At 35.8% G+C, this 20,719-nt stretch overlaps 1 protein-coding gene across 6 annotated transcripts in view; it reads left to right on the plus strand.

Annotated features, from left to right (window-relative positions):
* The window catches only part of SLC4A10 (solute carrier family 4 member 10), a 155,490-nt gene that overhangs the window by 57,754 nt on the left and 77,017 nt on the right, over positions 1-20,719 (plus strand). For all 6 annotated transcript variants that reach the window (XR_007378726.1, XM_048954024.1, XM_048954025.1 and 3 more), the window contains exon 3: positions 11,989-12,135. Coding sequence is in view for 5 of the 6 variants with exons in the window: in XM_048954024.1 (XP_048809981.1) it covers positions 11,989-12,135 (147 nt within the window). In the remaining variant the exon portion in view is untranslated. The remainder of the gene's footprint in view (positions 1-11,988; positions 12,136-20,719) is intronic.

Below are 20,719 nucleotides of genomic sequence, written 5' to 3' on the forward strand. Positions count from 1 at the left end.
CCTCCAAGTCATAATTACTGGATTACAATGAATTTCTATTGTGCATAGGATATCCCACTTTAGAGGCTGGAACTTGTTGATTTTAATTGTTAGCTTCTGAGGCCCGTGAACTAGCTAAAAAGAAATGCTAAGATCTGGGGCGTGTTTTTATATTGCACGTCTGAAGAGTTAACTGCCTCCAAAGAGGTCCAAAGAGAGTTATCTCTGTTAGTACATGGACCCTGGCTTTCTAAAATGGGTTCCCTTGATTAATTCAGTTGATCCTCATGATTTTTTTTTTTTTTTTTCTCTCTGCCTGTATAAATTTTGCATTCTTTGTTGCACAGTGGCCATATTGGTGGTGATATCGTATAAACATCAACATGATAGAGGGCAATGCCTTGTTCCTTATTGCTTCCCATAGCAGAGCCTCAAAATGCAGGCACGGCTGCAGTTCACACTGTTCAGGGCAAGTCTGAGCATGTGCAAAAGTAGAGTTTCCTGCCCCAGATCTCAATTAGAATATTTTCAGGGTGACTTGTAGAATGTCTCACGAGACTGCTAGCGTACCAGATTTGTAATGACCATGTTGGACTTAGCCCTACAACTCCCTTTGTGCAGTCTTGCTCTTTGTTTTCTGCAGTCTTCAGACTCTTGAACACATCCTTCGCCAGCTTACAGTTGTTATACCTGATGTTCTTAGAGAAACACCGGATAGAAGAACTGGGTGATCTGTCTTCCCTTCTCTTTATTAATGAAACACGGGGTTATCTGTGGAGAAGATAAAAAGTGTCCTTTTGCTTAATCATTTTTATTGATGATCTTTTTAAAAACTGACAGCTTTCTGTAGAAGTACATCTTCAAAATTAGTCACATGGGTAGACAAGCATTAGGCAGTCAGAATTATTCTGATGTATATTTTAGGTTCCACGTGTGACTGTGGAACACAAAATCCTATCTCAAGATTTGCACAAGTATGTCATTTAAAAACTATATTTAATTACTATTTTCACCCACCATCCTGTATGTAGAGTTGCTTCTGTGAAATATCACTAAAAATATTCTTTTAAAAATCTGCTTATGTGTTGTTATCAATAGAAACCAAAACATGACTGTGACTTGCAGTTGCATCCCCCATCCCAGGCTTTCCATCAATTTAAATTGTTTAAAATTCTTGAAATTGGAGAATAAGTCTGGTTTTCTTCAAAAACAAAATCACGCTGTTTCATAATGTTGTAACAAAACGACTGCTTGATGTAGAATCCTTCTTCATGTGGTTAGCTTTCTCATAATTTTCATGTCCTCTCTGAATCAGAACCTTGTATCTTTATATACATAGTCACTGCATCCGGAAATTCCAAGTGACATAAAAAGGTTTGAAGAGACCGTACATTTTAATGATCAGGTTGCTGTTAATAGCATGCCCTCTTGTTTCACAGCAGAGCTAGGCACTTTTCCATTTCAAAACAATGTATGTGACTCACAAATGTCACTGTCTTATTCCTACCCAATGTACATTATAATGTACTTTGCTAAAAATTTACCTTTTTCTTAATTATGTAACAGACTTCAGGTATAAAATATGGAATTACACAATCAGGTGCTAATTGCTTAGCTTAGTGAAATCATATAATTAGATAATTAATATGCATTATACAATTAACTCTTTGGAAGATATTTAATTTGCTTAAAACTGTAGGTAGCTAGTTACAGAATATTCTAGCAAAGATGAGTTTTGACAGAGTTTATGATTCAACAGCATTGTATCAGAAACTTTTCAAAAACTGCAATTTGAATGAAGAATTAATGATTAATTAAATATGAAATTCAGTTTTCATTTTCTTCTGCTTAAATTTTAAAGTCATAACTGTTCTGCTATTCTTTAAATTGTGGACTATCAAGTTTAGATGTTAGAAATAAAGATTTAAATTGGAACTAAAATTTCCAATTTAAATTTCTTGGCCTGACAAATACTTGTATTTGCATATTTTGAGGCAGCCATTGTGCAAATATGTTGGAACTGCATATCATGCTGAAAAAACATGGAAATACTGTGGTGAGTAATGCTGCCTGATAGAACATTCCTCAGAATTAGAGTTTTTTCTTCGGTCTGTCTGTCAGTGTTTTCTGCCTCTGAGTAGCATGGCAAAAAAAAAAAAACAACAACAACACAACAACAACAAAAAAACAAACAAACAACAACAAAAAAAAAACCAACAAAAAAACAAGCAAACAAAACAACAACAGCAACAAGAAAACCCCACAACTGGGGACATAGGCAGGAATTGCAGGATTTCCGAAGTGACATGCTGTTCATCTTAACGCCAGTAATGATACATGCAGTATATACTTCAAATTGTATCTTTTACCTTCACCACTGTAGTTCTTCAGAAGTAGGTTGTGTGTAGAGCTTCAGCATTCAGGTTTTCCACATGAAGGATTTTTCCATGTAATTCATTTTTATTGAGTTGTCAGCTCTGTAAGTAATACAGAACATGTAATTTGTCTGATTGTCGCATTAACAAAGGATTGAAGGAATAAATCCTACAGGCAAAACAAGAAAAGAAGCCTGTTCCCCTTGATTATTACGCATACTTTGCAACTTACCTTTCAGAGTGTATACATTCAAAGTTTCTACTGCAATAAATACACTCTTATTTTTATCAGCACTGGAATTCTTAAGTGAGAATTAAACACTGATTCTGAATGCTAGAGGATTTCCTTGTAGTAAGAAGGACAGGTTGTACACATAACAGGTAAACATGTTCCCATTGACAGACGGGCACATAAAACAATAGTTGCTCTCAGTATATTCTCTGTTACTGTCTCTACCTGCTATTAATTCAGTGTTTATTTAGTAGTAACGATCTTCTGACAGAATGAGTGTGCGTACTTCATGTTTTTCTCAAAAAGAAATATTTAGATTCATTTGTATGTGTGTGGAGATCTTATGCTCTCTGTTCATCTGCTTAGACCTTTGGGCAATAAATATATGCAAAATAATTGGCCCTAAATGCACTCATATTAAGAATTACTCATATATATTAAGATCTGTGTTTAAGCTCTTCATGTCAGCTGAGAGAGAAAAATGACTGTTGTCATCCCTACGTATGGTCAACTGAATCTTTGTGTCAGGACTGCAGAACTGCTGTGGATATAAATGTCATCTGATTTGAGAAGTAGCTGTGACAGGGAGATGGTTGGAGATGAGGTAGTTTGGTGGATGCCAGGAAAGAATCAGGGATGAATTCTGGCTCTGTTGAAGCAAATTGCAAAATGGTACTTGATTCAGAAAATAGAGCTTAATCTGTTTATACTTTGTGCTTTTTATCTGCCTAAGAAGGATGGGAAATATTTGTCTCGTGGGAAATCAAGTTTGCCTTTTTTTGAGTCTCTCAAGACACATAAAACATCCAGTATATGAATCATGTACATAAGAATATGCACCAAGAACACAGAAATCCCAGAGTATTTAATTCTTCCCTTTTAAATATGGTTATCTTAGTTATTCTTTCTTTCTTTCTTTCTTTCATTCTTTCTTTCTTTTTTTTTTTTTATTTGCTGTAGTTTGTGGCAGTCAATTAACAATAGTTTTTACGATATTTTTATGATGTACACTTAGGATTTATATATGAAAAAAACATTGTGATTGAACTCTAATCTTCATATATTATTGAGTGAAGATCAGGGTGGCTCCAAAGCAGATAATAAACTGAGTTTCAGAGACATTTTGTAGAAATAACAGAATAGTAGAAATGTCTGCCACTAACATTATTAACCTGAAAATTAATAGGACCTAGCAGCTCAGAGAACTGAGAGAATTAATCATGTTAACCTGCTAGCCTTGCATCAGCCTTGATCTTGCATAGAAGAAAGTCAGCTACTAATTCTACTTGGCTGAAAAGCAACAGTGCCCAAGGTGTCCCTTTCTTTGGCTGCTAGGAAGCTGCAGCTATTGCAGTGTTATCCCATCAGATCCCTTGCTCCAAGCTTCCTTGGCTCTGCTTCTCTTGGGTTTCCTGTTCATTTTGCTACTCAATCTGGTCTTCCAGGTGCTCCTTGTGGTAACATTCATTATATTTAGAGCAAAAAATAAACTGTGGAGGTAAATTTTTGAGAGAGATGTGGGTTGGTCTGTGTCTGTAATGTTAGCTGTGGTTATATAGGTGCAGTAGATATTTTATATTCTATAATAAGTTTTCTTAAAAAGAGCCATTTTGACTTTACAAGCACAGAATTCTTTCATTTTATTGCCTAGCAGGTATTACATGTCTAGCTTCTACCCTTTGTCATTTTCAAGGCATCTCTTGAATCTATTTTGGTCTTTTACCTGTGTCTCTAAATATTCCTTGAGATCACTTTTTTTTTTTTTTTTTTTTTTTTTAATCTTGAGCTGTGCTTAAACTCTTGCCTTGGCAATTGCCCAGTTTGGTCCCGTTGGATGACTCTCATTTCCTTTTCCAAATGATCCCCATGTTCATGGAAAAGTGGATTCACCTTGCAAATTTGTGAATAATGCCATCAGACATTTTAGCAAAATTACTTTGAAAGTTCACATGAAGAATAATGAAATATTGAAAGCAAACAAATCATCACACAGTGTCTGAAAGCCACATGGTGATCTTAAGCTTTAGCTTTAAGTTTTGAAATTTGACATTACTTTAAACTTCACCAAAAATAAACCTGTTCAATATTTTTGGGAGTTAATATTTCTAAATATTTCACACTTTAAAATTTTGGTAAATAAAATGTACCAAACTAATTTTGTAATAAAAGCTGTATATGTTTACGGAAGATGAGTTACCAGAGAAAGGGTAAATTTATCCTGTAATAAACCTGTTTTTCATATTGTTGTGAGGTCATGATGGCTACAAGACGACACATAAATCATTTCAATGAAATGTTCCCATCCTGTTAATAGAATCTTTCATTTTCACCCAGCTTCTCACCGTTATAAGTGAAAGCTGCATAGCATGCATGAAAAAAATGGAGCATTGCAAGATAAAGTCATTTAAAATATTTAGCTCTTAGCATACTGTTACGCTAGTACTGTTTGCTCTTTTTTTTTTTTTTTTTTTTGCTTATTAATAATGAAGAAATATAGGTCAACATCTTTCCTCCAACAAACATCAGTGGAAAGGGCATGTGTGTCTGGGGGGACTCCATTATGTGTTTTCTGCTGAGTGTTTTTTACTTCTTCTTCTTCTTTTTTTTAATTGTCTGGAATGTCTGAGACCTGATTGTGTCATAGGAGTGTGTATTCCATGTCTCTGGACTCCTCTGGAACAACATAGAATAATGGGGAATGGAGATAAGGGCAGTTAAAAAGATTTTTTCAGTCCAGCAGCAGCCTGGAAAAATGTTCTCTTAAAAGAATAGATTTGTTAGGAAGGCAGTGATCAATCAGTGCTCTTTAAAAAGGTCCTGTAATGACTGCAGTGTGATGCTCTTATATTTCATATTCAATATATCCTTAATGCTTCCTTGAACCAGAATATGGTTTTGTTGTATTTTAACCCAGAACATTAGTTTTGTGTATGATCTAAAAAACCTGTAGAGGCTTTTTGTTGATTCTTCCAAATCATAGCAACACAGAAAGAAAAAGAAAATATTCCTTGAACAAACCTTATCCACAAACAGCTATGTAAACTGTTGGTTTAGGAAGCACAACTTTTCTCTTTTCTGCTTTTTCTGTAGTTCTGCCTCCTTGCTGCACTACAATAACGAATAATGACTCACCTCTCTCAACTCCTACACAATTCATCATAATTACTTGTTCTCCTGTAAGGAAAAATACTTTTTTTTTTTTAATATATAATTTTTATTTAAAAAAAAAAAACGAAACTCTACGTGGACCGCTGCTTTTCTGTCTCTACCTCACTGTTCATTTTTGAGTGCATTTGGCTCTGCTCTAACTGGGAATACATGTAAGATGCTTGAAGGCAGTGAGTGTTTTTTGGAGGAGAGAGAAACCCCTTTTTCTTGCTGAGGTCAGCAGTCATTTGTCACTTGAGCTGAACCACTGGCAAAATATTCTCTCTCAAGGCATCTTGACATTGCAGAGCATTTTCTTAGTAGGTCACAAAAGCCTGCTTTTACTCGCTTACTGGAAATGTGTCAAGAGCCATCTGCCCCTATCCATTGTGCCCATGAGCCTGTGAGCTGGGTCTTGGCAGGGGCCCAAGTCTGGTTTGAATAGCTGAGAGTGTAGAGAAGCAGAGGCAGGTGTCCCATCAGTACTCGGAGCTCATGGATGTCCCGATCCATGGCAGGGCATTTCCTTTGCATGCAACAGACACCAGCTTGGCTGTTCACTGAAAGATACACACTTGAGTCCCAAATGCTTGGTGTAACATGGAGACACATGTAATCTCTCCTGATGGGGAAGAAGGGAGGTGAATGTATCTTATATGTGTCTTCTGACTACCAAATTGGTGTGTGTTTTGTGGGTGAAATTATTTGGAAGGAGTGCGGGAGGCATTCGGGCAAAAATGTTTGCACATTCAACATCCTGTTAAAAAGATACTGATTTATCTAAACTAAGGGAGACAGTTAAATTCCTTTCTCTCCATCTCTGTTGTCTCTTGCAAAGTCACATCGATTCAGATAATTGCAATGGTATTTCTCATTCCCACCATTTCACATCTTATGCCATTGAATGCCATTAATTACAGTGGGATATATGTTGTCAAAGTTTCAGAAATTCTGCTAAATTTATTTCCTTTCTATATAGTTCATGAATATGTTAGGAGCTTAAACAAACTTCAATTTTAAAAATTCAGAATTTTGAAATCCCGGTTTTGAAAACCATTTTTAGGTCTGTCATTTTCAAAGGCTTTGTAGAGAATGTTTGCTTTCCTGAAGTTGCCTTTTTAAATAGTTAATTGGCTACTGGATCTTAAAATACAATTTATGTGTAAAGGAAAATTTCTTCTGTGGAATACAGCAATCCTAAATAACTCTTCTACTTAGATTTTATTTTGAGAAATATCTCTGCAAGACATTTATGTTAATAATATGTGTTTAGTTTATGTCTTTTCTAGGGTGATAAGAGGGAGAAAGGGCAGATATTTACAGCAAAATAATACCCCTTTTGTTCAAAAATTTAGAGGAAATCTTGATTTTATGTATGCTTATATGCTCTCTGAACTTCATTATAATTTTAAAATCTTTTAAAACATAAGTTGGATTTATTAATATAATCCTGTAAAACTGAAAAGAACACATAATAATAAGGCTTATTATTTCTTTAATACTTTAGATATTTTGCTTAAGGAGTGTTTTAATGCTTTGAAGGTAAACTTCATGGAGCGAACGCCTCATTTCCTATCAATGCATAGATTTAAAATTATATTCTAGATTTTATTCCTCAGACATTTTTTTTTCTTTGAATAAATTTATATATACAGTGGATTTATATATATAGTGTATTTATGGCGTTGCATTAAGGTGACATTGCAGAATAGGTCAATTCAGTCTACTGTATTTCTTTAATAAGCTTTTAGATTGTAAATAAACTTTTCGTATTAAATTAATTTCTCAGAAGTTCATTTTTAAGAAAGTCCTAATGCTTAAAACATTTATACTTAGGTTTAGTTTTCTTATTAGCACATAATAAATAAATTAACATTTTAGTTCACCTTGTGTTTTTGCAGGAAAAAAAACATTCTTTCCACGATAAAATTTGATTGATGTTAATGTAAGGTTAGCTGAAAAGGCTTAGGAACACAGATAAATCTTGTGGTTCACTGTTGTCTAAATTAATTTTGATTTTTTTTAATTTGAAATATAACCATGGAGAGGAATAAATCTGTCTTTGTATAAAATTTATTTATTTTGAATATAAGTATTAGTAAGATAAATCCTTTTTCATCTCTTATAGCTGCTTTTTATTCTAGAAAAAACAACAGGCTAACCTCTTAACTCTCTCCCAAACCACAGATCTGCATGTGTGTACTTGAATGCAGTTCATCTGCATGTATTTCCCTGGACCTGACTATGAGTAGGTATCTGTGCACGCATGCACAGAAGTACAGAATAAAGAAATGTTTTTTTTTTTTCTTAAGCTTTTATCATTGGAGGACAGTTCATAAGAAAATGGGAGAGGAAAACCAAACCAATTGAATTGTTGTGGTTTAACCTGGCAGACAACTCAGCACACTTTGCTGAGCCCTTTGCTCATTCCATCCTGCCTCCTCAAGCAGGATGAATGAGAGAACTCAAAAAAAACCAAACAACAACAACAAAAAAAAAACCACAACAAAAAACCCCACAAAAAACAAAACAAAACAAATGCAAAAGAAAAGAAAAATCTATTTACTAAGACAGAAAAAGAAAGGAAAAATAATGGTAGTATACCCTAACTTTAATATATATATGTGTATGTGTGTATTTTATATATATATATATATATATATATATATATATATATATATATATATATATATGCTTTGTATGTATGTATACATATAGTGTTTGTGTGTGCATATATCTATATAAAGATATATAGATATAAGTATATATTTACAAAACAAGTGATGCACAATGCATCTGCTCACCACCTGCCGACTGATGCCCAGCCAGCTGCCAAGCAGCAGCTGCCTCCCTGGCCAACTCTCCCCAGCTCTGTAGTTTCACATGATGTGATAAGGTAAGATACCCCTTAGCCAGTTTAGCTGTCCTGTCTCTGTCCTGTCCCAGCAATTTGTGCACCCTCAGTCCTCTTGCTGTCAGGCTTCTGTGAGAAGCTGAAGCAACTTTGTCTCTGTTCATTTCTCCTCAGCAACAACTAAAGCATCTGTGTATTATCAGCATCACTTTTCTCTCAGAGCCAAAATATAGCATTATACCAGCCACTATGAAGAAAATCAATTCTGTTCCAGCTGAGATCAGTACACAAAAGCCAACTAAATAAGGATAAATAGGAATAATATAGATGTTGAAGGTATAACAATGTCTTGTCTGCAACAAACCTAACAACCAAAAAGCTTCTTTACCTAGCATTGCACAGAATGGCTTGGATTGGAAGGGACCTTAAAGTGCATCTAATTCCAACATCCCTGCTGTGGGCAGGGATGCCACCTACTAGGTCAGTTTACCCATCCACTTTGAAAAAATGTGATTCCCTTGGTGTTTGTTGGAATTTTCCAATGGAATTTTGTGATGTTCAGGCATTATTCACAACTTGTATTCATAAAACTGCATAAAATAGCAGTACCCAACATAAAAATGACAGAGTCCAGCTTATTGTCGGAATTCGCATATGGTGATGGGAATAAAAGCAAGTCTTTTTAAGTTTCTCTTAAAATGTAAAGGGTTGGGTAAAATGTTGCTTTGGAAAGTCCTTCCTTTAGAATGTTGGTATAAAAGTTCACTTTGTATTTCTGTTATAAATTTTATGTTAAGCATAGTTCTTAATTATGCTCATCTTCAAATTACTTTCATGTTCAAGTGGTATAATTCTTCACGGGGAAAAAAAAATGTATTGAAGAACTTCACTAGGATGGGTACAGATGCACATCTCCAGAGTTAAGGCAACAAGAAATGTATCAGAGGAACTGTCCTGCTCTATACTGGAGCCTGTGAGATAGCTTTATGGCTGGCATTCTGGGCTTGGGAAACATGTAGATCTCACTGGAAACAATTATTTAGTAATATCTTAGTCTACTTGTACAGGAAAAGGTAGCTTCCGTTCTGGTTGTAAATTTTATCAGCTGTATCATCAAAAAGGTTATTTGATGTAAGATCATCTTATTGATTGCATTCAGTTTATTTTTCCTCCCCCCAACGTTTATTGCTAACTGTCATTTTGCCAGCAGTTTAGAATTCATTAATTTTTTTGCTTTGATCCCAGCTGATCTTCTTTTTCTTCTTTTTTCCCCTCTATATTTGCTCTTTTATTAAAGCGAACTATTTACTCAGATTTTTCACTTTTGCTCCACCATTTCTCTATAGAAAACTATTTCCCCTGTGAATTTCTTTTTTTTTTTTTTCATTTTTATTTGAGTGTACCTCATTACAAGGGCATGGATTCCCTTGTATGTTGAAATTATTCCTTGGCCTCTACATTTGCACAGAAGGGATCAATTTTGCTTTTTACTGATAATTCGTATCAGTTTCTGGCTTTAATTTCTCTTCAGCATGAACTAATTCAGTCTGCATTGAGAAAATTATCTTGCAATTCAGACACTTGGCATTTTAAGATGTATTTCCCAGTTTATTGAATAGAAAACAGTCTAGATTCAAGTCCTGGTTTCAACCCTGGAAATTAGGTGAAGTGTGAACCTGAATCTGCACTTCTGACATAAGTACACCTGAGTACTGAAGTAGCACAAACTAGGATGAGAATATCCACTTCTTCAAAAATCATCAAGAAGTTATTAAATTACTAAATTAAAAAAAGCAATCCATTCGCACCTGTGGAAATGATTAAAATCCTTTCAAAATGTTATTTTGAAGGGGTTTTTTTCTACCGAAGAAAGTGAACAGGAAAGTGTTAAGTACTACATTATTGCTGCCCTTCAGTATCTTTCTAATGAATTATTTTTATGGAATACATTTTTCTTTGTTTCACGCGTCACTGATTGCAATACATTTGGAATACACTGAAGGCAGTAGTTTTCTTTAAATCATTCCTTAGGCTACATGTAAGAGGAATGAGATAGATAAAATAAATAATTTCTCCTCATGGCCTTAGCTTCAGAAAATGTCCTGACTCTAAAAGAATGGTTTTCTCAGAATTGATGGTTCTGCTTTCTAGTCTCCTCTATGCACACAGTTAAAGAAATAAAATGAGGTAGTGTCCAGAGCCTGCTCTCCAGCTTTTCTAGTTTTGTCTCTGCTGAGAATTCCTGTTAGCCTTGAATTTCCTTGGTGTATTATCACAAATAGTTGCCTTGCTGTGTTTTTACCCCCACTGAAGGCTCCATGAGATTAGAGATCATGTGCTCCCTTAGTTTAATGTTCTTGGCCTTTTTCAGATGATTGACAGTGCTGAATGATTACAGCAAAGCAGCAATTATCCACTAGCTACGTTATGCTTATTTCAAGGAGAAAATAGATGTTATTTGAGATGAGTAATCTGGACTGTGTCTTTGTGCTGAATAAATGTAGGAGACCAGCCTGTAGTGAGTCATGATTCATTTCCCTTCTGTTTTGTGATACTTTCTGCATGTTTCCCCTGTGCTCTCCTTCTGAATGCTTAACTGTGCACAGAATTTGCTAGCCTACATAGCTGAGGGAGCTAAATCCCTTGGGCTTGATGAGGAACATAAATTCCTCAGGCTCAAAGCACAAAGATGATGGCAGGCATGGCAAGATGTACTTCCTCATTTATTAAAAAAATAAATAAATAAAAGAAAAAAAGAAAAAGAAAAGAAAAGAAAAATAGAAAAAAATCCCACTCTAAGCTAACAACTATATATTTATAATGTGAGCACATAAACTTGCATAGAAATTTTGCAGACTAGCTTCTGTAGTGTTTTATTGTCTCTTTTTTTTTTTTTTTTTTTTGTCCCAGTCTTTTTTCTCTTCTCTCTTCAGTAAATTTTCCCCAAGAATTCTGTCAAGGTTTGGCTCATAAATAGAAATGAGTTTTGTAAAGTTCCTTCACACACAAGGCAAGCAGTGACTTTACCAAATGTTCAATGCTAAGAGATCTGTGGGTCTTGATATTTTGATATTACGGTTTTGGAAGATATTTTACAGAACACCTGTCTTCCTTTAATCAAAGTTCATACACAGAGATGCAATTTTTTTTTTCTAAATCTGGCACTGTATCATGTGGAATTCCAAACTGGGATTTTGTCCTGTATCAGGAGGTTGTATATCTGTGGCTCCACACCATCTTTATTGTAATTAATAATATTACAATGATTAATATTATAGTAATTTATACCATTGCAATTATAGAAATTATTATAATTATTAATAATTAATGATAGTATAGTTATTAATATTCTTATTTTGCCACAGCCTCTTTTTAAAAGGTAACTCTTTTTCTATTAATAGGTCATCGAACATTGTTCATTGGCGTTCACGTGCCACTGGGTGGAAGAAAAAGTCACAGGCGCCATAGGCACCGTGGACATAAACACAGAAAAAGAGACAGAGAACGAGATTCAGGATTAGAAGATGGGAGAGAATCTCCTCCATTTGGTAAGTTAGATTTTAGTTTTGCTTTTTTTTTTTTTTTTTGCAATAAACATCAATACAACTATGCCAGAGCTGTCCCCCTGTTGTGGTTGTGACAGGCCTGGAAGCAGGATTTTGGAAACCCCACCAGAGTCTCTCTGGTCTCCGCTGAAAACACAGGATTTGTTTCTCTGATGAATGGCAGTAGCCGGAGGTGGTCAGTTCACAAGAAACCTCACTAATCCCTACAACTGTATGAGTCTGTTTGTGAGTGTTTATAGAAAGGTAGAGTGCGATGACCATCTAGAGAGGGTATGTGCTTTCTGGCACTAGTAGAGCTCCATGAAAGCGCTGGAATGTTTGCCCCTAAAACATAACATAGAGGTCTGCTCCAATTTATAGGAGGGAGATGAGGTTCTTTTAATATCTGCATACCCAGCGTGTGATTAAGAAACAATGGATCAAATATTGGTCCAACCGGTTTGTTGTAAATCCTGACAGACACCTTTGTTCTTCATCATTGTGGTAGAGCACAGAGGAAGTCCAGGAGGGAGAGAGGCAAGTTGTGAGGCTTCTCATGTCAGAAACCTCCTCTTCTTCATGAGGAATCTGTTGCCAGAAAACCTCCATTCTTCTTCATGAGGAATCTGTTGCCAGAAAACCTAAACCTCATAATTGTAGGTCCCCGTTTTATCCTTCTTTTTCTGCCTATGTGACATCCCTGGGTGCTTGAGCAAGAGTCATGTGAGTACCCCCTGAGATGGCCATCTTCCTCGAGATAAACTCACACGAAAGTCCGCTTCACGGCCATTGAGCTGCACCTTATCTCTCTCTCGTTTCCCCTGGCTTTGTCCATCTGCGTCCCTCAGACAAAGGATTTCTCAACCCTTGCCCAGGACTTGCTTGGACTTGTTCATCTGTGTCCCCAGCAAGCTTTGAGACAATGATGTAAAAGAATAATCTCCTACAAGGAGTTGCGGTTCTTTACAATTAGTTTACAATTAGTTTAGTTTTAATACTGCTGATGTCACTGAATCTGTAGTGTTTTAAGATAAAATATCATCTAGATTGTGCCTTTTTCCTTAGATAGTACTCTAAGATGCTATTCTGAGACAAGCCTACTGTGCACTTGAAGGCAAAGAGAAACAAGTATCTTTCAATGAACAAATCTTACAAATGATATAAAAATCCTAAAACTTTCAGATTTTTAAATAAAAAAGTACATTACATAGAACAGGAAAAAAAGTGGTAATGAGTAGATGAGGTAAGCTCTGTCTCAAGACAAATGAGAATATTCTTTGCTCTTCACAAATAAAAAGTGCATGTGCTGAAATGTCCAAGGCTATAAATAAGAGCTGAAATTTAATGGAAGCATGTATAAGAAACCAGTAGTCAGTGTGCAAGAGAAAGTTTTTAAATCATTAGGGAAATGTACCAATGTAATTTCAGTTTACAGAATAGTAATTATAAGATGTTCTTAAAAGCTGAAGTTTGTATTATGTAATCAGCTTGCTTTGAAGCAAATATGTTGTGTAAATGCTGGTAGTTAAGTGTACAGTAAACACCTTGAAATACTCAAATATTTCACATATCGAAAATGAATCAGAAAGTAAAAACTTTTTCAAATGTAGTAAATATGAAATGCTTTGAAAACTGAAAAAAGGTTTGCTGAATTGTTTCCATTTGGAATACATTTCAAATGCATTGTAGAAGATTCTACATTGTATTAAAATCAGTTTCTTGGAAAACAGCAAGAGTTCATAAATTACTAAAAATGGTTTTCAGAAAGAATATGCATATATATATATAATATCAGATTAAAAAGAAACAATGAAAAGTTACATTAGCCAAGAAGTGAGATGTCTTAAAGTATGAAGCAGTGTCTTCTATTGAGTCGTCTGGTTTTATTTAATTGCCAATATGTAATGTATTTTGGCAGAAAAATTAACTCTGTTCTTTTAACTTCTGGAGTCCTAGGCCCATGTCCTTCCTAATGTCAAAAGCAAAAATAAACTGAGATGGCTCAGTCTAATGGTCTTTGACAGCGTGCAAATAATAATATGCATTCTTGAATACAATTCTTTTCAAATTGAAAATTAACCTGTTTTCTGGGGAGCTCCAAGAGTGGAATGGCAATAATTTATATGTACATACATAAATACACACACACACACATACACATATATATAGAAGGTCTTGAAGTGCATAACTTAGTGAGCTTGTCTGGAGGTGTACTTGTTTGAAATAAGTGTAAGACTGCACATCTGTGAGTCAAGTTTTCACTTACGATTTTTCAATTATGAGTGCCATGTAGAGGGTGTGTAGGTCATGGCACTTAAAATTATTAATTTTGTAATGACCAGGATAGATAAGATATAGGCCAGAAATGTCTTGATCTTCTCCAGAGCCAGAATGCTGAAGATATTCTTTGAAATGCTTAAGTGATTACAATAGTCTTTGTAAGAGAGCCAACAGCAGAACTATTAAACGCTGGTAAAAATCCGGAAATATCCGGTTTTTGACCTTAAAACAATATCTAAGTAGTAAAATTTGAGGATTCTTCCCCTCAGCCTCACCATGAAACCAAACTTTTACTAAGCTTTGGCATCTGTCTATCCAGGTATAAATGTGACACCACATAGATCAAATCAAGAGAGATTTGCCTTCATAATGCTTAAAATTATATGGCATTTTAGGGGTTAAGTACAGTCAGAGCAAATTACAGGCAGACAAAATTATTCAGGAATTAATGGTAGTCTACATCTACACTCTTGTTTTTGCTGAGGATTTTCCTTACAGGAAAATTTTAGCAGCTTATTCTAAAACCTAGATAGAGAAAAAAGAATTTTTTTTTTTTTTTTTTATAATTTATTTTCTGAGAGGGAGTGAAGGATAATTCCCTTACTAAATCTGCATCCACTAAACTTCAGTAATATTTCTTATCTCTTATTGCCCATGGCCACACGGTTATAACAGTACCCAGGGGCTCAAGGAAGTTGCAAAGAAGACAAATGCACTTTATTCTCTCAGTGCATAACTTGGCATGAGGGCCAGTGCTACCTAAGAGAACAGATCTGAAATAATCCCTTTTATTTATTTATTTATTTATTCTTACTTAATCGAACATACAGAAATGCTTTACTGCCTCTCATCATAGTCCCCTTTTAACACATGTGCCCTGAATAGTAGAAGGCTGCATTTTTGGGAATTTAGGGGGAGGATGGTAAAGAAAAAGCATTTCAACAAGCAGGTGCAAGAAAGAAACAGGAAAAAAGGCACTGTGAGACTGGCTTATAGAAAATAGTGCTTCTAAGTAAGTCATAAAGATACAGGATGACTTTTACAGTACAAGAGAATAAATTAGCAGTGTTTTGAAGTTGCAAAGTATTAAAGGGAGGCATAATAAAACCAAAAGGTGTGAGAACTGAATAATACAGATGCTGGAAGAAGTAAAGGCCTGAAATATTCAGACATGAAGTGCTCCAGAGTGCAGTTTACCAAGTGTGAGATAAAGCATTTTTTCCTGTGTGGTGGGTCATAATTTATAGGTGCATAATTTGTAACTTCGTCTATGTGGTTTCATTAGGAGTTGCATTTGCATGATGCCATGGGGCCGCACAGGCCACCTCTCACATTAATCAGGTGCCTGCCTAGCTTTTAATTAGTGGGAGACAGAGCTTTAAATTCCTTGTATCAACGTGGGTCTGAAACACCTGTGCTGAGTGCCCACAGTTGGAATATTTTAGGTAATCCCTTTCAATCATGGCTGAGAAAGCTGTACCAGCTTCTTTCTGAGGGATTGTTTCTGCAGATCATAGATTTTAATATATTTTTTTAGAACATTTGCATGGCAGCTCATAAAAGCTTTTCTAGAAAAAAAAAAAAAAAATTATCTCCTACTGTCACTTTTCAAAAATAACCCAAATGTTTTCAATTTGCAATTTCAGAGTTTGTAGACAAATAAAATGTAGATTATGTAGTTAATGGAGTAAAAAGGAGTGAGCCCTGTCACTTGGGGGCGCAGAATACTTACGGAAATGTTTTTTTTTCTTTGTTTTCTTACATCTGTGTCTCGCTGCCTGTCTGTTCACTCTTGATGATGGTATGAGTTTGTCCAAGTTGTTTGCACTTGCTATAAGGATGTGTCTTTGTATAATTTTCAGATTACATGGCTTGCTCGTGGAAAGGTTTTTTGGGTTTAAGAATTTAAGCTAAGCAACTACAAGATCTTGATTTTGACTATCTCACCTCATAATTCATAGAAGGAAAAGAGAAATCCAGTGAAATTATCCACTCTAGTTAAAGTACAGAAATGCTGTTTGCTCTGCTGAACAGGGCTATTGTTACAGCTGAAACACAGCTGTTGTAATTAAGGTTCCAGTTTCATGCTGGTGTTAAGCTCCCCTCCTCCACTGTTTTCTTTGTGGTGCAAGTATAGTGGCTGTTCTGTGAATTAAATTAAGGAATTGATTCAAGTTAAAACTAATTTGGCAAAAAAGCTGTCTTTAGTCTAGAGCAGCCCCTCGGTGCTGTTTGTTGGGAGGGTGATGGGGGCCACAAGCTAAGTGGGGACAACGCTGTCAGCTAACACTGCTGATTGTGGTGGTACTGAAAAGGCAGTGCAGGTTATCCCTTTGCTGGCAGGTTATTGCTTGCTTGCTATGCAGATTGATTTTACTGGCAATTTTCTGTGTTTTCTATTTGAAAATGGGGTAGAATAGGAAGACATCAGCTCTCTGTACTATGTCATTAAGTACAGGTTTGATGAGGGTAAAGTGAATGCAGCTGTGAGGATCTGGGGTTTGATTACAGCCTCCTGTGGTGTCCTCTAAAAGAGCAGACCCTGGTGAGACTAGTGCTGGTTTTGCTTTGCTGTCTTGGAAACTAGCTTTAATAATTCTCTAGTTTTAAAGAGATTTAATCTTGTAACTCATTATAGTAGTTATGGTAAGCAGTCCTGGAAGTGAAATGAGCAGAGGAGTGTACGCAGGTTTCAGGAAAGGTGCTCTGAAGGTAAGACCAGCAAAAACTTGAATTGTAAAGTGGGATTTTTCTCAGTAGAGGGACTTGTGGAAAAGTGTAATCAAAGAACTCACCTGATTATATTCAGTAGCTCATTTCAAACCTCAAAGGGGTGTTAATGGGGAAAATTAATTTATTTATAAACAGTTCGTTTAGGAGAATTGCCCTCCTCTTAACTGTGCTTTGTCTGCTGAACTTGGAAGTCTGAATTTCTAGGCAGCTGTGGAACAGATTGCTGTAAATCTGGATTAAAATAAAATAATGTAACGGCAGTTTTAAGAGTTGGGTAAAAAAAAAAAAAAAGTGAAATAGAAGCTTGGGGATTGTCCATGTTGTGACGTGCAAAAGATAAGGTTATGTGTCATAGCCCTGGGGTAATGGAAACAAAGTGAGGAAAACATAGAGTTTACTGAAAACAGGAGTAAGGTTATATTTTATCCCATCTTAACAGACAGTTTCTAAGGTCTTTGAAGAGGTTTTCAAAAGCATACTGTATGTGTGTTTACTAATTTGTGTGTATTTTAGTAATGTAATTTTTAAAAAACCATATTTCTAATTAAAAAAAAAATTATCACTCCATTTGCAAATTGCTGAGCTGAAGGGCAAAGTCTTATTTGCACAAGATGGAGGTGGAGGGGGGAGAACCCACACTCACCACTTTCTTGGTAAGCACAAGCAGGAGGGCAATGAATGTTTGTGTGAAGTGATCTTTTCATTTCTGTGATCTTCTGAATTGCTCACACCACTTCATTTTCATTTGAAGAAAATTTTTATTGATGTCAGTATGTTAAGCCAGTTCACACCCTGCCTACAGCATGTCCTATGCAATGAACAATCAGAAACAGTTTATTTAGTATTAACATACTAGAACATTAAATATTTTCTGTGATGCTTGCTATCTTATGCAAAATTCTTTAATGCAAATTGTATTTTAATGTTTGAAATGCTTTCTAATTTAGAAAGTATTAGCCTACTAATACTGACCTTAAATTTAGATTCCTAGCAGGATTAGAAATGCAGACCCCTGTTCTGAGACTATAGCACAAATATTACCAGAAATACTTTTTTGTATCATTCTTAGATTACATCAGAGAGGAGGACAAAATATGGAGTATAATTGATACAAACCCGAAACCATAATTCTGCTTGTGATATGGCTTGGGCAGACTATATGTAATTCTGCCTAATGGCAGGGCATTTTGTTTTGGGAGAAACTGTGGCACACACTGAGGAGGAGCTGCATTTCACTCTGAGTGGTGCAGTGGAGTGTGTTCTTTTCTGAGCTGAGCTTACAAGAAGTGGCTAAGAATCATAGAATCAGTGAACGGCTTGGGTTGGAAGGGACCTTAATGATCATTCAGTTCCAATCACCTAAAATGGACAGGGTTGCCATGCACCAACTCAGGCTGCCCAGGGCCTGTCTGACCTGGCCATGATTCTTTCCTACATGTGTGTTACAAGGTAGAATGGAGGTGTAGGCCATTGCTCCTCCAAGCCTACTTTCAAATGTAGTCCCAGAATGCAGTGTTTGCTACTGTCACCTGGGAATTAAGTGATGTCCCAATCTGGTTTTTAGCACTGCTGTTTTTGGTATATCTGTGTACATACCTTTCTTTTGATTTGTGAACATTAATGACTTCAGTCTGAAGGTAATGACCACACTGAGCAGTGTGTCTGGTATAACAGAATGTCAGGATTAGAAGGGACCTCAAAAGATCATCTGGTCCAATCCTGCTGCCAGAGCAGGAACACCTAGATTAGGTCACACAGGAATGCATCCAGGCAGGATCTGAATGTCTCCAGAGGATACCTCACAGCCTGTCTGGGCAGCCTGTTGTGTGTTCTGTTACTCTCACTGTGAAGTTTCTTCTCATATTTATGTGGAATCTTTGTGTATCTGTGGGATCACTTCCTTTCTTCAGTACTGCATCCCAATTGGACTTTGTGCTTTTTACAACAGTATATCTGCCAGATCTTAATGTCTATCCTTTTGATGGTGAAGGTATGGATTTTTAAAACTGCAATCCTTAAATTTTCATATGGGCAATGTATTTAAAGCATCAGAGGCAGTGTGGGTGTCTGTGTGAGTGCTGCATGGATGATGTGAGCATTAGCCCAAGTGTAATGCTGGGTTTGGCAGTAGACTCCCATGAGCTTCTGTAGCCACAGCAAATAGAAAACTGCTTCAGCTTTTCCTGACTCAGATGGCTCAGCCAAGTGTGGTATTGACAGCAGTCCTGCTCCTGTCATGCAGCAGACTGCTTTCTGCCCAGTCCCAGCTGGTCCTGGAGGATTTTCTGAGCTAGTGAGATGAACCATTTACTTGAAATAATCATCAGCTGCTTAGTGCGCAACTTAAAGCTCACGTTGCTTCTAATTTCTCTGTGCTCTGTTATAAAACAACTGCAGTAATAGAAATAATAATTAAATTAATCTCATTCATTCTTTTTTTTTTTTTTTCCAGCCCAATCTAGATTACTTTCATCACTTTTTTGAAATAGAGCTAATAAAATGAAGATTTTTTTGTTTTTCAAGCTGGCTTTACTACTTCAAGTGGAAATAGACAGGGATGTGTTCAAACCAGTTTCTGTTTTCCTTACTTGAAAAATTGAGTATCCTATTTTGCAAATATTGTGCTTTTACAGTGAGGATTAAGTTATCACAGTTTGACAGTCAGCAATTGAGGTATTCTTTCATAGTCTTTTCGAGTCACACATTATTCATTTCCTCTATAACACGTTAGTGACATTTGATATTTATTTCTCCTATGAATAAAAGCCAAATCTATCTGGCATTGCTTGCATGTGTAATCCTGTTAACTCAGTTTTATAAGCAGAATCAACAGATCTAATTTTTTTTTATTTTGTTGCTATTGTTTAATAGCAATAGTTTTGTTAGGGTTTTGTCCTTGAAATAGAATTACTGTTTTACAAATAAAACTGTGTGTGTATATGTACATATATAAATATACATATTCAGCAGCAAATGCAAGTAGCAAAAATGGTATCCAGAATCTAGCAGCTAGTTTCACTATTGTATTAACAGAGAAAAAGAGAACTTAGTGCATTTTTGTCCTTCATGCAGATTCATCACTGTTGTTAATCAACAATGAACTAGAGAGGAGACTTAGAGCAAACTGTGGCTATAAATTGTTCTGTTGTTACTTACCTGACTTCAGAAATCCTGTTTTGCTTCATGTATTGAAAACATGCATTTGCATGGATATTGAAACTGTCATAAGGTGCTAGCCACCTTATGACAGCAGGGTGTCCCTGCCTGTAGCAGGGGGGTTGGAGCAAGGTGATCTTAAAAGGTCCCTTCCAACTCAAACAGTTCTATGGCTTCTGTAATCCTATAAAACTGCAGCTACACTAATTTATTACTTAACAGTAGCTCTTGCTGTTAATCATTGAATCAGTTCTTGGTGCTGATTTTATCAAGAGTACAGGATGTTCTTGGCAGTGCTTATTCTCATATTCTCACTCAGTCCAGCTCTCTCCCAAAGTAGGTTGTTTTCCATGATCTGTTAGTAGTCATATGTGCTTGTCCTTTCTAAGCTGGTATCTCACTGAATTTTTTTTCCTTC

The sequence above is a fragment of the Lagopus muta genome, chromosome 8 (genome assembly GCF_023343835.1).
Source record: "Lagopus muta isolate bLagMut1 chromosome 8, bLagMut1 primary, whole genome shotgun sequence".
Lineage (NCBI taxonomy): Eukaryota > Metazoa > Chordata > Aves > Galliformes > Phasianidae > Lagopus > Lagopus muta.